The 17,060-nt window shown below is 57.7% G+C and overlaps 4 protein-coding genes and 2 non-coding genes across 6 annotated transcripts; 4 read left to right on the top strand and 2 right to left on the bottom strand.

Annotated features, from left to right (window-relative positions):
- Positions 1–803: 803 nt before the first annotated feature.
- VDAG_04487 (mediator of RNA polymerase II transcription subunit 14) lies at positions 804–4,344 on the top strand (the record flags this gene model as incomplete). Its single annotated transcript, XM_009650934.1, has 3 exons — positions 804–1,517; positions 1,571–2,760; positions 2,814–4,344. 3 exons carry the CDS (start codon positions 804–806, stop codon positions 4,342–4,344), a joined length of 3,435 nt encoding a protein of 1,144 aa, XP_009649229.1.
- Positions 4,345–6,040: 1,696 nt separating this feature from the next.
- Positions 6,041–6,132, bottom strand: VDAG_20141. Its single transcript has one exon. It is a non-coding gene; the product is annotated as a tRNA-Pro (tRNA).
- Positions 6,133–7,184: 1,052 nt separating this feature from the next.
- On the top strand, positions 7,185–8,785 carry VDAG_04486 (nuclear polyadenylated RNA-binding protein NAB2; the record flags this gene model as incomplete). Its single annotated transcript, XM_009650933.1, has 2 exons — positions 7,185–7,573; positions 7,669–8,785. 2 exons carry the CDS (start codon positions 7,185–7,187, stop codon positions 8,783–8,785), a joined length of 1,506 nt encoding a protein of 501 aa, XP_009649228.1.
- Positions 8,786–9,987: 1,202 nt separating this feature from the next.
- VDAG_04485 (uncharacterized protein) lies at positions 9,988–12,059 on the top strand (the record flags this gene model as incomplete). The annotated part of the gene is made up of 4 exons (XM_009650932.1): positions 9,988–10,437; positions 10,511–11,110; positions 11,205–11,243; positions 11,319–12,059. 4 exons carry the CDS (start codon positions 9,988–9,990, stop codon positions 12,057–12,059), a joined length of 1,830 nt encoding a protein of 609 aa, XP_009649227.1.
- A 390-nt stretch (positions 12,060–12,449) lies between these two features.
- On the bottom strand, positions 12,450–12,541 carry VDAG_20140. Its single transcript has one exon. It is a non-coding gene; the product is annotated as a tRNA-Pro (tRNA).
- A 1,838-nt stretch (positions 12,542–14,379) lies between these two features.
- Positions 14,380–16,209, top strand: VDAG_04484 (beta-hexosaminidase beta chain; the record flags this gene model as incomplete). Its single annotated transcript, XM_009650931.1, has 1 exon — positions 14,380–16,209. One exon carries the CDS (start codon positions 14,380–14,382, stop codon positions 16,207–16,209), a length of 1,830 nt encoding a protein of 609 aa, XP_009649226.1.
- Positions 16,210–17,060: the final 851 nt, after the last annotated feature.

The raw sequence follows: 17,060 nt of genomic DNA, 5'->3' as shown, positions 1-17,060 counted from the left end.
ATCACATGACCGCTCCTGTGCCAAGACTGACTTTCCAGATGGACGACCCGTTCAGGACCCGCCCAGGCTCACCATCCGTCCCCAGCCAGCGCTCGGCGCCGGCAGAAGCACCAGCAGCCAGCAGCCAGCAGCCAGCAGCAGTGCAGTGGTGCCTGCTTTTGCCTGCTTGCCTGCCCTGCAAAAAACGGAAGGCTCTCTCTGGCTTCCACTTCCGCCCGGCTGTTGTCACCTTCCCTGGGGGATCCTTTCAACACCACCTCACGTCACCCTACCACCCTCTCGACAAGCGCCAACATTTACCTCTGCGCGACCACGGCACAACGCGATAGCCCTCGGGACTCATTCGATAACGTGTCGTCCAACTGTTCCGACATTCGATAGACCAGCATTTCACGCGCCCTTGTGCCTTGGGGGCGGCCTCTCGTGCATCCCGGATCACGCACTTCGAGCCTTCCTTGCCACTCTACTCGAGTGTTCATCGTTCCTCTGCAACCAAGGCGCTGACCTGCCTCTCTCTTGTGTCGTCCCAATCCAAGACGCCGAGTCGTCAAGGTCGCCTTCCGCGCGCGACTTGTCCAGTCTCAGAGTAGAGCCTGCGCAATCGGCGCCAGTGACCGAGGCCGACTCTCGTAGCCAGTCTGTCTCGGGCTCGTCTCCCAGTACACCTACGGATCATCTGATGCGATAATCCAATCCCGTTTTTCTCGGCGACAAGGGCGATTCGGTCGCGTATCCGGGCGGTGGCAGCGCGGTAGGAAACCCACGAGGAAGGAGGCCTTGGCTCCATGCCAGGGCTCATCAACATGGAGAACGGGGTACAGAACGGCGCACACTCGAATCATGACAGGGATGTCAAGGTCAACGGAGGAGCGGTGGCGGTAGACAGCCCGGCGGCGCTGGACAAGGGCAAAGGTGCAGCAGCGGGAACGAGTGACGCAGCGGCACAGAACGGCCACGGTGACAAGACTGTTCCGCCTGCCAACGCACAAGACGCGCAACGGGGCACTTCTACCGTCAGTCTGCCGAATCGGTCGAGAATGAACGACTTGCCAGACGAGATCCAGCACATCACACAAGGCTTCATCCCACTATCGACAATCATTCTTCGACTTGCTCAGGCAACGCATGACGACCTGGAGAAGGCCATCATGGATGCGGCGCGTATCAAGTATTCCCCACCAGCGATAAACGGAAGCGCGACTGGCGGCGGCGATCCTCCAGATGACTCCTCCGAAGCGAACAAGGCGAGGAAGCTTACACTGTTGAAGTTTGCCCAAGACGCCCACACCAAATGGGTCAAGGCCTTGGTGATCACGGACTGGAGCAGGAAAGCGTCTACGGTCAGCAAGCTGATCGATCTCAAAGCACACCTTGACAAGAAGCGAAGTCTTTTTGATTTTACCCTCACCGAGCTGATCGAGCTGAAGCGCTCGCTCGGCCAAGCGAGACTGCCGAGACCAGACCTCAAAACAGCCCTGCAAATCCTCACCACGGGCGAGGCACCTTGGATACCAGAGGTATGCGCACGCATTGTCGGATGTGCCTCCGAGCCAAAGCTAACATGGAACAGCCGGGATACATTCCGCCACCATCATTAACGCCGGAAGAACAGCTGAAGTGGATCGAAGAGCTCAACACGCTTCTGTCTCTGCGCCTCAATCTCGACGATTACGACAAGATTCCACATCAGTTCAAGAACTACACCATCAAATCGGGCCGGGTGACCTTCACGGTGAAGGGCGAGTTCGAAGTCGATCTTACGATTGCCGACGAGGATTTTGAGAAGCAATTCTGGTTCATCGACTTTCGCTTCGACTTCACGCCTTCCTCTGAGAGGCTATCTGATGCGCTGGTGGCTTACTTGGAGGGGCAGGTCAACGACGTGCTGTCGCGGGAGGGGCTGGAGGGCTGCTATCGATTCCTCCATGAGTTCGTCCTCACCCACAAGATCAATGAGCTCAAGCGACAAGCCATCGACCTCGTGCGAAACTCTTGGACTGGCAACCTCAAGGTGGAACCGCTCAACCGGGCGCTCGCCATTCAGTATTGGACGTCACGGTACGGCCCTCAAGCACCGAAAAGCTGGGTCATGGTCGCAGTACAGAGCGGCAAGCAGAAGAACGGGCTGCCGGATCCAAAACACCCCAGCCATCTTGTCGCTCGATGGTACCGGGACAACAAAGAGATCAAAGACGTCAAGCTCCACCTCAACATTCAAGAGATCTCAGCAGAGGCTTTACTCAAGTCAGCCATTGCCAAGCACGTCGAACATATCCTCTCTTCCATCCACGACAAGCTTGCGGCCGCGCCGAGATTCGTCAACAGACAGGCCTATATGCGGCTCGATATTTCACGCTCGGAACCGCTCGATTCATCGCTCGAGATGCAGCTCGGTGGCAAGAAGATGGTCAAGTTGCTCATCGAGCCCATCACAGGCTTTGCTGCGATACAGCCACATACACGATATGGTCTCCAAGGAGAAACACGGATCAACCACGGCGGCAAGGATCCGGCCGAGGATGGCGTTGCCTGTCTGGAGAACATTCGATGGGGCTATGTTGTGGACGAGTTCAACCGCCGCGGTCGAAGCTGTGGCTGGGCGATGACGAAGATACCCGTCGGAAACGAAGAGGTCAAGCGACTCATCAAGACAAGAGAACCGTTCCAACCAGTCTTTTTCCAGCGACAAGGGCTCGGTCAAGACTGGTTCGTCCTGATGTCTCTGAGCCTGGCCGGGGACGAATGGTGGTTGATCGAGGTGTAAGTTGATAGCCGTCTCGCACGTACCCCGAACTATTTACTGATCTCAACAGGACACGCAACGGAGCGTCTCGTACAGTGACGACCTCGATCCAACTGCCCTTCTCCAAAGGCCAACCCGAGCTCAATGACAAGTTCTGGAACAACTTGACGAGTTTAGCCGCCGCAATGATTTCTCAGGCCATCGAGCTTGGTGAACTTAAGAAGAACCGTATTGACCACACCGCCAAAGACATGCAGAGCCGATGCTTGACACAGCAGATCAGGATACCCGTCATTTTCATCAGGCTTGCGCACATCTTGGACTCACCAGACTCATTGGCCCAGACTCGCGCGCAGGACCGCCGCGTGCAATCGAGCGCTCCGGCATGGCCCGCCGACACCGTTGAAGTTCATTTCAGAGGCACCAAGGGTTCCTCTGCAGCAAACTCTGCTGGAAACGACACGGCCGGACTCGGCATTAGTGTTGATGCTGTGTTGAAAGTTAAAGACAAGCACAAGTTTAAGCAACTTCAGGCGCGAATCGACAAGAACGTAGCGTTTGACCGGAGGACAGGGCAATTCGTGTTCCACATCCGCGGCTCCGTTGGGAAGCCCGTGTTGCAGGCACTTGCCGACCACATCAAGTCGATTGACAGGTTGGTCGGTTTCCTCGATGCCATGCGGTGCGCAAAGGGAGCAGTTCAATGTACCGAAGTCGGCCTCGGCAAAGTCAAGTTCTCGTACTCCGATATCGTCCTCCCCGGAGAAACTGGCGAGCCCCGGCAATGGACTGCTGTACTCAACATGTCACGCAACGGAACTCGCCTTATCCTCGAGCCGGATAACCCGCACTTGCGGATTCTTGACTTGCTCACCAAGGTGGTCAACACGGAGAAGGGGCTACGCGTCATGATGGCCTACATGACGGACGTGCTCCCGATCCTTCGAGTTTTCGACACTCTCGAAAAGAAATGGGAGGAGGTAGAGGCGGCTGGTCAGGGGCACATCGAGCTCCTGACCCCGGCGGCCGATTGGTTCGCTGTCCGGTACTCTTTGCCAAGTACAGCAGGCCCCGCGCGCCAGCTCACGATTGATGTGTGGTCTAAGGAACGCCAGGCTCAGCCGTATTGGTTTGCTTCGCGTAAGCAGCGCGGCCCACCATCGCCCGCGGACGACGAATTCAAGGCGGTTCTCAAGGGGGTGTGGGATTCCAGGGGGGAGAATTGGAGGGGTCTGACGACAGGCGCCGTAGCTCAAATGGGCATGGGCGTGTTTGAGATGATCCAGGCCATGGACGACGCCGTCAGGGCGTTTGCGACAGGGAACGGCCCGGCCGACGATAACGCTTCCACTGCCGGGCTACCGACGCAGGTCAGCCAGGTCTTCTCGAGTCAGGGGTCGGGCAACGGCACGCCGCAGACGAGCCAGGCCCAGAGCCAGAAGCAAGCGTCTCAGGCTTCGCAGGGCCAGCAGCCTCAACGGCCGCGGCCGAGCCAGACGCCCAACCAGAACCAGATGCGCAAGCCGAGCTTCGGCAAGCAAGGCGGGGGAGCCAAGGGACCGGTGGGCGGCAAGAATGCACCGGTCGTGGTGCTGGATTAAGTAGACGTTGGCGGGCAGTTGATGCATTACCTCATTGATACCAAGCGTAGTGGGCAGGTGGGCGGGCGGGCGGGCAGGCAAAAGGGGGTTGGCCGTGTGATACCTCAGATACCCCTGAATATAATTTTCGGTGCACCTGGCAGTGGGTGAACTCCGCGTCGTGGTCTTTGGTTTCTGTGAGAACTCGTTGATGCTTGGTCTGGTCCTGGTTCCAATCAGCCAGTGCATGGCCGAATAGTATGGCCTTTGAACAAAGGACCAGAGTGAGCATGCCACAAATACACATCGTTTCCTTCCTTAGGTGAATCACCCGAAGCTGGGCGTGGTTGGGGGTGGGGGATGCAGCCGACAGGCTCTGACCAGAGCAAAGGAGCTTTGTAGGCATCGAAGCAGCATTCGTTGAGCTCTAAAGCCGAACGAGTCTGTGTCAGTCTTTGAGCTGAGGGCCGAAGTAGGGTTAGACGTACACATGCAGCAAAAGGCACAGATGTCTCCCAGAAGCCCACGCCCCTGCGGGTTCGATAAAGTCATCTCACATAGCGCATGCGATTGCACTTTCTCAATGATCAATTTGAGCCTAGGAAGGACATCTGAGTTTGCTTTGGTCTCATTTCGCACGAATCGCGACCCTTTATAGATGATTCGAAGGAGAAGAAGCGGCTTGATCTTGCAAATTCAGACCGAGAGGTGATCCTGAGGTTGTCATCGCTGGAGCCTGTTCGCGCGTCTCTATATATACCCATCAGGAGAGTCGACATGAATTATACTCCCTCGGCCGAAGAGGATGTTTGATATGATAGGACTGTGCGGTCATCGACCTGCTGCTGCGTTCGGGTGTCGAGCGATACGCTACAGGGGAACTATCGTCCCTAGAACGGGGTTCAAACCGGATTCAGAGAGCGATGAGCCAGAGACAATGGGCCATACCATATATCACGACTGCCGTTGGTCGGACCTTGTCCAACGTTGCCTGTTTTCACGATCGGTATTATGTACCGGGCGCATGACGTGGCGAGCTTATCACGGTGGCTTCGAAGGGATGAGAAGGATAGAGAGGGAAAAAAGAACATATTTGAGCGTTTTGAGACGAACTACGTTGGATCATCCTCACAACGACAGACTGCGCGTCAAGCCGCGCGCAGTCATTACGAAGACCAGAATGAAGCCATTGTATCGCCAGTGTACAAACCGTGCCGAAGAAGCCCAACTTGTATCGGTCCGGCGGCTATATTTTGGGTTGGAGCCGCACGCGGAGGCCTTCATGATCTGGACACTGCAAGGACTGACGAGCTCCAGCAACTCGAGGGCGGGAAGATAGAAAATGGTTCGAGGCCGCTCGTGCTGCCAGACGTCTCTATACCCCATCGATGCTCCACCTAGCAGCGTGCAGTCTTGGGCACTCTATCGGCTTTCAACTTGATCGATTGGAAATCAAGTGTGACGAATGAGCCAGGTAGAACAAAGTCCACAGTGAGAGAGTGAGAAGTGATAGAAACGTTGATTTGCCTCACACGGGATGACAGGATGTTGAGTGACCAACAAACACCGTGGGATAATGGTAGATCAAAGTAGCACAGAATGGCACCAGCACCTGAGCCATCCTCAGCCCAGCCAGCCCACGAACGACACCATCACTGAGCTTGGCACCGGGAGACTGAAGCACAAGGCCAAAAAGGCAAGACGGGCAAAAAGAATGGGCGCCATCCGGGGATTGAACCCGGGACCTCTCGCAAGCAATGCTTCAGGGTGTGACCCTAAGCGAGAATCATACCACTAGACCAACGGCGCGTTTTGTGAACAAATCCCTGGTTGGACCAGGGGCCGGTCGATGGGAAGCTGCCAGAATTGTGCGGCATATGAGGGCATGGCGTTTTGTCGGTGGGGAGTTTTGGTGCCAGATTCGACACAGAGGATGGATGAGTGGCCAATGGGGATTGTTGCGGTGTGTGGATTCGATCAAGAACGGGTGGGTCTCAGGGAAGAGGCTGGGGATGTCAAAAGTCGGAAGGACAAGACCCAAAGGGTGTCAGGGTGTGCAGGTACTGATCAAAGATGAAGAGAGGGAGTCTGAATCATCTCGTGCGATTGGTTGGTCATGTTGGCCCCTTCTGACGGATGCACAACCTGATCAAGAAGTCATGGCACTTTGTTTGACTGGCAGGGAATGAATCCCGGGTGACCCCTTTGTTGCATAGGCAGGAACAGAAGCCTGAGCCCCGAAAGCGTAACTGTCCTCTACATGGCATTGGCCATCTCCTTTGTTGGCGAACAGCAGGTGAAAGGGGCATGCAGCTAGATAGTACCATGTCGATGTACCATGTCGATGTACCATGTCGATGCAGCTTGAATCTTCGATCAATGCGAATCTCCGTCGCCAATGACCGCTGTGGCTGACAGTGAACAAGATCACTTTCGACTGACCTCGACCGAAGAACATTAATAATTCAAAGCCTCGATCTGTTGGCTTCTGAACCCAAGCTGCCAAGGTACCTTTTGCCCAACCCCCCAGTTATACTTTTGGCCTGCCACCTGAGAAGTCGGTTTCTCCGTAAGCAAAACCGCACGTGACTTCGTGCGCCACATCAATCCAGATCAGGCAAAGCGTGCGGCTGCAGGTGCTCCAGGAATTTGCCGTCATCAGAAAACACAGCAGCCTCTCCGACCCTCATTTACCTAACTACCTCCATTTCACGCGCGTCTGAGCTACCATCTGCAATCTAACGACGACAATCATCCTGCCCGATACGATCGCTATATAGCTCCTTCATCCTGCGCACCCAAGCGCAAACGTCAAGCACCCACACATCCACGCGAAACCCGCCTACGAGGCGCTCGCAACCATGCCTACACAAGTCGCCCAACACACCCCGCTGGCAGATGCCCTCACGGAGGCTATCCAGGCAAAGGTCATCGAAGTCGGCCTCGCACAGTCCAACGATGCCTCAGCACTGGCCGAGTACATCACTCTCACCCTCGTCAACGGCAAGAACCAGGAGGACATCGTCACCGAGCTCTCGACAGAACTCCTTGGCCTTCCCGCCAACGACCCCATCGTCATCACACTCGTCGCTTGGATGTTTGAACAGGTCGAGGTTCTGAACGTCCAGCTCAACGGAGCAGCGCAGCCATCACAAGTCGCGGAAGAGCCCAACCTGAACGCGCAAGACGCTTCTGCGACCGTCGAGATGGACACTGACATGAATGCCGGCGATGCCAGCGAGCTCAACGCGTACGTATTCCTCTCTGGCCCTGCCTCTCTGGCCCTGCCTCTCCCGCCCTTTCTCGATTCGCGCGATCGCGAACACCGCTGACCCGACTTGACAGACCGACGGGCCCTCGATCCATGCGAAATGGCAACAACCTTCGGGGCGGCCGCGAGAAGCGCATGCTTGGCAAAGCCCTCGACAGGACAGGCGATTCCGTTCTGCACCGTACGCGCGGCAACGACAGGATCAACTCGCACGCCCGCGGTCCGCCGACCGGGCCCCGCGGCAACATGCGCGGCGGCGGTCGCGGCATGAACGCGCGCGCCGCCAACATCCAGGCCGGCATGAACGCCATGGGCGGCATGAACATGCGCGCCAACGGACCTCCCGGCATGGGAGGCATGAACGCCGGTTGGGGCATGCCCCAGGGCGGAGAGATGGACCTCATGGCTATGATGCAGCAGCAGTCACAGATGATGGCGCAACTGCAACATCAGATCATGAACGGCGCCAGCGGAGGCCAGCAACGCCACGGCAAGTCGCTCTTTGACCGCACACAACGCCCCCAGCGCAACAACAAGCAACACCACAACAACAACAACAACCACAACAGTAACAAGCCCGAGGGCGAGGGCGAGGCTGGCGCCGAAGGCGAAGACGTCGACATGGCGAAGCGCGAGCCCCCCAACCCCGAGGACACGGTGTGCAAGTTCAACCTCCGCTGCACCAACCGCGACTGCAAGTTTGGCCACCAGTCGCCAGCGGCGCCGCCGAACACGCACGTCGACATGAACGACGTGTGCACGTTCGGTGCCGCCTGCAAGAACAGAAAGTGCGTCGGCCGCCACCCCTCGCCGGCCGCCAAGCTGGCCCACCAGGGCGAGCAGGACTGCAAGTTCTTCCCCAACTGCCACAACCCGCAGTGCCCCTTCAAGCACCCCGACATGCCCCTCTGCCGCAACGGCTCGGGCTGCACGACGCCCGGCTGCAAGTTCACGCACGTCAAGGTCAAGTGCCGCTTCAACCCCTGCAAGAACCCCCACTGCGCCTACTCGCACGACGAGGGCCAGCAGGGCGGCTTCAAGGACAAGGTGTGGACGCCCGAGGGCGGTGCCGCCCACGTCAGCGAGCGCAAGTTTGTTCTCGAGGGCGAGGGGGATGAGAGCATGGTCCCGGAGGACAGCGCCATGGGACAGGAGGATGACGCCGTCGTGAAGCAGGAGCTGATTACGTAGATGTGGAAAAGGAGGAGGGAAAACCAGCGAAATGGGGGGGGGAATAGCCACTGTTCTCTTTCAAAGTATGTCTCCTCGGCGAGAAGGGCCGGATCGCCTTCGGGGCTGGACGGGAGGGGGGGGGGGACTTGGAAGATGACGAATGGGAAATGGAATGATGAAAGAAATCCTGTTGTACCTGTACCTATCGGGCTCACGAGCCATGGCATTCAGCGGCGTTGGGGGACGGCCCGGCGATGGCCTAATTTTGAAATTCTGTCCATGTTACTATCTGGCTCTGCCGTCTCTGTCATGTCCGTCGCATGCTGATGTTCGCTGTATGTGCTCTCTATGACGATAGGCTGCCGTGATCACTCGAGACTCGGGATGTCTCGAGGTGATGTGAGCAGTGATATAGGACACTACTGCAGCTACCCGTTAGGCCGTGTCATGCGATGCAGGATTATCAAAGGAGGCCGAGTGGCTGTATCTGATCTCGGGGGATGTTGTTAATGGCTAATTGTTAGAAATGCCTGGAACCCAATATACTCTATGTGAAGCAAGTCATATCTGCCTTGTTCATTGTTCGCGTCCGATACCAGCAGCATCCAGTTCAAACAACGTAAACATATTGAAGAAAGGAGACAAACCTTAATCTTCAAATCAATCATGTACGCATATTCCAATGATTTCGTGAACTGTTGTCTATTCGAACCTACGTGCTGGACTAACGCTTGCATCGTAATCCACCACAAGACTAGTCGACATCCCAGCAACACCGCATCAAACTTGTCATGCATCTTTACTCTGTGGTAACATGAGAGAATAAACAACGGAATAAAAACCCATCTCAAGCCGAATCTGCCTGATTTCCCTCGTCCGACGTGCTTGTAACATACACCTCCAGAACAGCCTTCACTTCCCGACCAGACCTGGCTCCCGCGCACTGTACACACCAAGACCACTTAGTCAGCAGGTACCTACCTGGCCTGATTGGGTCGCTAAGGTAGCCGAGCTCCAGTGGATCCCGAGGTCAGTTCATCATCAAACGACACGGAAAGCTTAGCTTTTTTTCTCTCCCTCCTCTCCCCCATCAGCCGACTTTTGTCACCAGCATCCTATATCTCCCCTCCACCCCGTGCCTCAAACCATTGAGCTACTCAATGGTCCATAGACACGGCGAAGATGTATTCTTGTCCATGCTGAGAACATATCACTCCACCATGCTCTGCAACAAAGCCCTCCACCGCAGCCATGGCATCACCGCCGCAGCCGCGCACACACGCGTGGCCTCTCGGACCCTGATGACCGCTGCGCCGCGGAAGTCTCGGCCGACTTGTCTGACCTACGGTGCTACGTCGGCGTGCCTCTTGCACGCTCGGCGACGTGGCCTCGCGACGCACGCCTCGAGCGAGCCGCAAAGCATCGCCGTCATTGGCGGTGGCATCACAGGTCTGACGACGGCGCACTTCCTTGCCAAGTCTGTGCCTGTCGGCACCAAGATCACCGTCTACGAGGCGAGTGATCGCATCGGTGGCTGGCTCGATACCCAAAAGGTTGAGTTTGAGCAGAATGGCCAGAAGAGCGTCGTGCAGTTTGAGCGCGGCCCTCGCACGCTGCGGAGCTATGCCCGGGACACCTGGAAAATGGATGACTTGGTGCTCTTCACGCTGGTGCGTTGTCTCCTCCCGCTTGCCGCTTGTATCGAGCATGTCGAGCCATGTGCTAACATGATCCCTGCCACAGCTCAACGACCTTGACATCATGCCCAGCTTCAGGCCAGGCGGCACGCGCTATGTTCGCATTGATGGCAACATCACCGCCGTCACGCCGAAGAACATGATCAAGCTTCTCTGGAAGCCCATGCTCAAGGGATTCTGGCGTATGAAGCGCAACCGCCTTGGCACCTTCGCGGACCGCTCTGATAAGCGTCTCCCCAAGGACATGTCTGTCGGCGAATTCCTCCGCATGGCGGCGGGCGAGTCTCGCACCGTCGATCAGTTCGCCTCGGCTGTGCTGCACGGCATCTGGGGCGGCGATATTGACCGGCTGTCCATGCAGTCTGTCATGCCCAAGCCCTGGCACAACTACTGGCTGAAGGAGCCTCTTCCGCACCTGGCGCACCTTCCCGCGCATGAACTCGCTCTGGTGACGCAGCTTCTCACCGAAGAGGTCCGCGACATGGTCAAGCTGAGCCACCAGGGAGCGTTGATCGCCTTCCCCGAGGGCATGGGTTCCATTCCCAAGGCCATGGCCAAGAGCCTGCGGGACAAGCCCAATGTCGAGATAAAGCTGGGTCAATCCATCAGCAAGGTGGAATTCGACTCGGCTGCCCGCAAGGTCATGGTACGTTTAACCTGCTTCCTTTCTCTCTACCACCACCACTGCCTTTCATGATGAAATATTGCGGATGTAAACCTTTATCGTCTTGTCGGAAAAGCGCAAAAACGATGTCGAAACTTTCCGTTGCCTTCCTTCTGTTTGAATGGCTTCCAATTCCCACCGTCACTCACTGCCGTATGACGAGCGAACGTTGACTGACCTCGTTCACCAGCTCTCCACTGCCGATGGCGCCTCGCCCGCGGCGTACGACAAGGTCATCTCCACCATCAACAGCAAGCACCTCTTCAGGCTTGCGCCCAAACACCTCCCGGCTCTCGCGTCGACCGAGTCGGTCACCATCACGGCCGTCAACGTCTGGTATCCCAAGGAAGGCCTCAACCACCCGTACCAAGGCCTCGGTTATCTCCTGCCGCGCCACGACAACTCGAGCAACGACCTCGACGGTCTGCTCGGTGTCTTCTTCGACTCGGACGCGCTGCCCAAGCCGTTCGACGAGCCGAACGGCACCAAGATGTTCGTGCTCATGAAGGGCACGTACGCCGAGGAGGACGCGAAGGCCAAGGTGCGCGAGATCCTCCACGATCACCTCGGCATCGACCCGGATGAGCGGTGCATCATGCTCGCGCGCACCAACAAGGACTGCATCCCGCAGCACCACGTCGGGCACCGCGAGCTCATGGCGCGCGCCGACGGCGAGCTGTCGGCTGCGTTCAACGGCCAGCTTGCCGTGGCTGGGCCTTCGTACTCGGCGGTCGGCGTCGTCGGGTCGATGCGCGCGGGTTACGACATGGCCACGCAGGTGACGGACCCTGGGAAGGCCGCGGTCGGCGACACGGGTCTCGCTCGGTTCCGAGGCGACGAGAAGCTGCAAGCCGTCGACCGGCACGGGCTGCAGGGGGTCGGCAGGCTGATTCCTGACCGCGTGTCCAAGATTGTGCAGTGGCTTCGCTAGAGCGGGTCCGGCACGTACATCATGGTGTGTTTGTAGATTGCCTGACTGGGCAACAAGAGTGTATAACATGTGTATAAACCTTCTGCTATGGAAGAGACGGCAATCAAGCGTTGATTCAATTCCCTAAACAAATACTACCTCGACGACCGTTTGGTTTCCATGCCTTTGCGATACCGAGACGATCACACCCAAGATAGAGTTCGTGCCACTCTGAACGGCGACTCGTCCACCCGAACCCCGCACTGTGGTCACCCCATCACCCCGCCACCACGTACCTTAGTTCTTGCTCTGAACGGCCACCACAGCAAACATTCCCAACACGCAATGAATATGTACATACTTTATGAAAGCAAAAAGCCAAACGCCGAGGGGCCCAGGCAAAAAGGCAAGGGCGCCATCCGGGGATTGAACCCGGGACCTCTCGCAAGCTGTGCTTCAGGGTGTGACCCTAAGCGAGAATCATACCACTAGACCAACGGCGCCGTGTAATTCGCACTGTGCACCGTGAGGCTCAGAGCAGTCGATAGTCGAGCAGGAGAGCAAGGCGATGCGCATCGCCCGACGCGAACAGGCGCTTGCCATCTCACAGCCTGGTGAGGATCATGCGACGAGAGGGGACTGCGGGCTCAGCGTCGTCATCGCAGGCCAGCCGAGCCTTTCGTAGGGCGGGTGTCTTCGGCAGCGGATGTAACCCACCACGACCATGTTGCCATGGGCGAGAGAGGCCGACGATGGTCAGGCGAGGGAGATCATTCCGGAGGCATAGCATCGGGAGGTTCCCCCCTCGTGTGCGTGAAACCAATGGCAGATAAACATGCTGATCGGTCTTCGAAACTTAACTATCGGTGGACATGTGCACGTCCTGCGAAGGCCATTCGTTTCGTTGCTCGAGTGCGAGAGCATGCGCCCCTCCTGGGCCAAAGTAAAAAATAAATCACCAGATGCCACTCGCTCGCAGGACAGGCGTTGCCCGGCGGCTTGGTTGGAATACCATGTCCTACGGCTTGGTTCGAGATGTTGTGGCCGGCAACCGAGTCTTTGCTGGCCGCCTGCATGACCGCCAGATGCCCTCTGACATGCAAGTCGGCCAGCCAGCTCGCCAGCTCGCCAGCCGACCAAACGACGGGAAAATGTATAGGTAGCTGGCAAGCGGTGTAACCTCACCTCTCAAACCATCTTCTCCCCTCAGGTCTCATCCACAGACAGATCACCTGCCATCCTCCACTCAGTATCAACAAGTGGCACCTCCACCAACGATCAACGACCTTCCTGATGGCGAAAAGTCAACCCCAAGCCCCTTCTTGCTCCTCCTCCTTGCGTATCGTTCTGCCCAGTGCACCCTCCTTCCGCCCAAACAACGAAACACCGCATGATATCTCGCAACCGCCCAACAGCACTTCCACCTTTCCCTCTCAGCCCCGCCTCCCGAACCAAGACGAGAAGTAACGTTGCCGCTACCCGCATCGGAGCCTCCCCACCCCCTCCCCTCGTCTTGTCCCCCTTCCCGCCGCCCTGCCGTGCCCGCGCCCTCCCCTCCACTCTACCAACCAACGCCAATCAGCCGTATCCCTGGCGGACAGCGAAGAGCAAAAAAGGACATGACGATGCGGCTGTAGATCAGAGACCAAAAAAGAAACCGTACCCCACCCAGAGAACCCCCCCCTAGAACCCAGGCAGGCGGCTGGCCGAACAACCAATCCCCCCCGCCACATTCCCCCCGGCTCCCCGTCAACTGCCGGCGCGCGTCCATCTCAAGCTGCTCCCGCTGGTTGGCTTGCCATTTTGGGCCCGTCTTTCCTATCAGACGCAGAGAGCGACGCTGGCAGAGGAAACCTTACCATCCATCGCAAGGCAACCCGTTTGGTCCGTCATCGTCGTCGTCGTCGCCGTCGCCGTCCTCGCCGACCGCCCGCCCAGAAAGGGTGCCCGAGACGACTACGTGCCCATACCTACCTTGCGTTGTACAAGCCTCTCCCTCGACGTGCCCTCCCCTCTCGTCAAGGCTCCCCGAATGAGAAAGTGTTACACACCACTCGATAATCCGCGGACGTCTCGCCGGCCGTTGGCTGGCCGCGACAGTTGTCTTTCTAGCTTCTCGTGCACAACACGTTTTTTCCCTCTCGCGTTCCTTTACGTTTGACAGCATATATATCGACTCGTCCCCTTCCTTCCCCTTCCTTCGTCCTACCTCTGTCTCCCATGCACTAGGCGTGTGATACTTCTTGCATCTTCGCACCACCGCACACAAACAGGCCTACGTACAATTCATATCTTTCGCGGGACCAGCAGCACGAGCCGCTGGATTGCCCATCATCCCATCATGCACCTCTCATCCATCCTCCTCACCTCCCTCACCCTGACCCTCACCCAAGCCAGCATCTGGCCCGCCCCCAAGAAGCTCACGACGGGCAACACAACCCTCTTCATAGACGAGTCCTTGAAGATAACCTACAATGGTGACCCTGTACGCTGGAACTCCCCCTCCCTCCATGATACCGGCGGCGTCTTTGCGCAGCATGCTGAGACCCCTTTGAACCTGCAGCTCCCCTACACAGACAGCTACAAGCCGGACACCAGCTGCGTCTGGAGCAGCAAGGCTGTCGTCCAGGGCGCCGTGTCGCGCTCCCTGAACTCCATCTTCCACCAAAACTTTGTGCCCTGGATGCTCCACGAGAGGAACAGCCAGTTCGAGCCTGATGTCCACGGCAGTGGTCAGGGCCGCGTCAAGTCGTTGAGCATCACACAGAACAGCAAGGACGACAGCGAGAGCCCCTACACGTCCTTGACCGAGGATGTTGATGAGTCGTACACCCTGAGTCTCTCCGAGGATGGCGTCGCCGAGATCAAGGCACCAACCGCTATTGGCGTCCTGCGCGCGCTCGAGTCCTTCTCCCAGCTCTTCTACTCGCACACAACCGGCAAAGATTGGTACACCACACATGCACCCGTGTCCGTCGAAGACAAGCCCAAGTATCCGCACCGCGGACTGCTCATGGACACGGCCCGCAGCTTCTTCCCGGTCAAGGACATTTTGCGCACAATCGACGCTCTCTCCTGGAGCAAGATGAACAAGCTGCACATCCACGCCACCGACTCGCAGTCGTGGCCCCTTGACATCCCCGCCATGCCTGATCTGTCTGCCAAGGGTGCCTACCGCAAGGGTCTCTCCTACACGCCCGAAGACATCCAGTACATCCACGAGTATGCCGTGCACAGGGGCGTTCAGGTCATCGTCGAGATTGACATGCCCGGCCACACGGGCTCCATCGCCCATGCGTACCCCGAGCTCATCGTTGCGTACAACCAACAGCCATATCAGTGGTGGTGCGCCGAGCCGCCCTGTGGCGCCTTCAAGCTGAACAGCACTGCAGTCGACAGTTTTCTCGACAAGCTCTTTGATGATCTGCTGCCGCGCGTCGCGCCGTACACGGCGTACTTCCACACTGGTGGTGACGAGCTGAACAAGAACGACTCCATGCTGGACGAGGGTGTGCGCTCCAACTCGTTCCAGGTCCTGCAGCCCCTGCTGCAGAGGTTCGTGGACAAGAACCACGCGCGCGTGCGTAAGCATGGTCTCGTGCCGATGGTCTGGGAGGAGATGGCGACCGAATGGAACATCAAGATGGGCATGGACGTTGTCGTTCAGACATGGCTCGGTGAACCATCGATCAAGCAGGTGACGGGACTCGGCCACAAGGTCATCGACAGCAACTACAACTTTTGGTACCTCGACTGCGGACGGGGTCACTGGCTCAACTTTGACAACGGCGCCGCGTTCAAGGCGTTCTATCCGTTCCAAGACTGGTGCTCGCCTGCCAAAGGCTGGCGATTGATCTATTCGCACGACCCAGCGGAGGGCCTGACGGAGCAGGAGGCCAAGCTTGTGCTTGGCGGCGAAGTGACGGCATGGAGCGAGTCGATTGACGCGGTGAGCCTGGATACGGTTCTGTGGCCGAGGACGAGCGCCGCGGGTGAGGTGCTATGGTCGGGGCGGACGGATGCGTCAGGTCAGAACCGGAGCCAGTACGACGCGGCGCCGCGACTGGCAGAGTTCCGCGAAAGAATGGTCGCGCGAGGCGTTGGCTCGGCGCCGGTGCATATGCCGTTCTGCACGCAGGCATCGCCTGAAGAGTGCGCGTTTGTCATGTAGATGCGTGCCGTGTAGATGCGTGCCGTGTAGATGTGTGCCATGTAGATGTGTGCCATGTAGATGTGTGCCATGTAGATGTGTGCCATGTAGATGCGTGCGCCAAGCACCCATCATGATTGCTAGAAAAGCCAGCCTGAATTGAAGCTACGTTTGAACGACACTTGAGTCCGTCGGGTAAACAGGTGACCGACTCCGTGATGTTCACATGAAATCGATGGAGCAGAGCCCCCTACATATACATGTACTGCCGCGGCACTCGTCCAAGAGGGTGTGTAGGGGTCGATGGCCTGGGTTGCACATCACAGGCCTGCACATCACAGGCCTGCAGACTCTGCCTGTGAAGCTTGTGACGCCTGCAAAGGACAGCGTGGGGTTGGTCCGTGTTTCGAGAAGGTTGACGCTGTTGACCCCGCCATTTGCTGCGAAAGACGGGTGGCTGCCAGGTCCAACAACCTATCACGTTAGCGGTGAAAGCAAGCGGTGCTCGAGGTGCACATGGTCAGTGGAAGAAAGACTCATGCCAAACGCTGGCTAGTGGCCAGTAACGGCATGCCTTGGTAGCGGGAGCAACGGAACAGATGCGGGGGGAGGGGGACGGTGGAGCAGAGGGAAAACCAGATTCTTCCCGTTCTGGGTATTCAAATCGTGTTGTCGCCGGTTGGCGGTGGGGCATCTGAGCACTGTGTACGGGACGGAAGATTAGGGTGAGGCCGGACTCGCCTTGGCGTGTGTGCATGGCGTTCGTTCTTGGAGTTGAAGACGTGAAGAACAACAGAACTGTCGTTCGACGAGGAGGTCGAACCTCTCTGACACAGTCCTGTATGATTCAATGGCAAGCCCGATCGATGAAT

The sequence above is a fragment of the Verticillium dahliae genome, genomic scaffold (genome assembly GCF_000150675.1).
Source record: "Verticillium dahliae VdLs.17 supercont1.7 genomic scaffold, whole genome shotgun sequence".
In the NCBI taxonomy this organism is placed as follows: domain Eukaryota; kingdom Fungi; phylum Ascomycota; class Sordariomycetes; order Glomerellales; family Plectosphaerellaceae; genus Verticillium; species Verticillium dahliae.
Note: the sequence above shows the minus strand (reverse complement) of the source record. Positions and strands in the feature narration are given on the sequence as shown.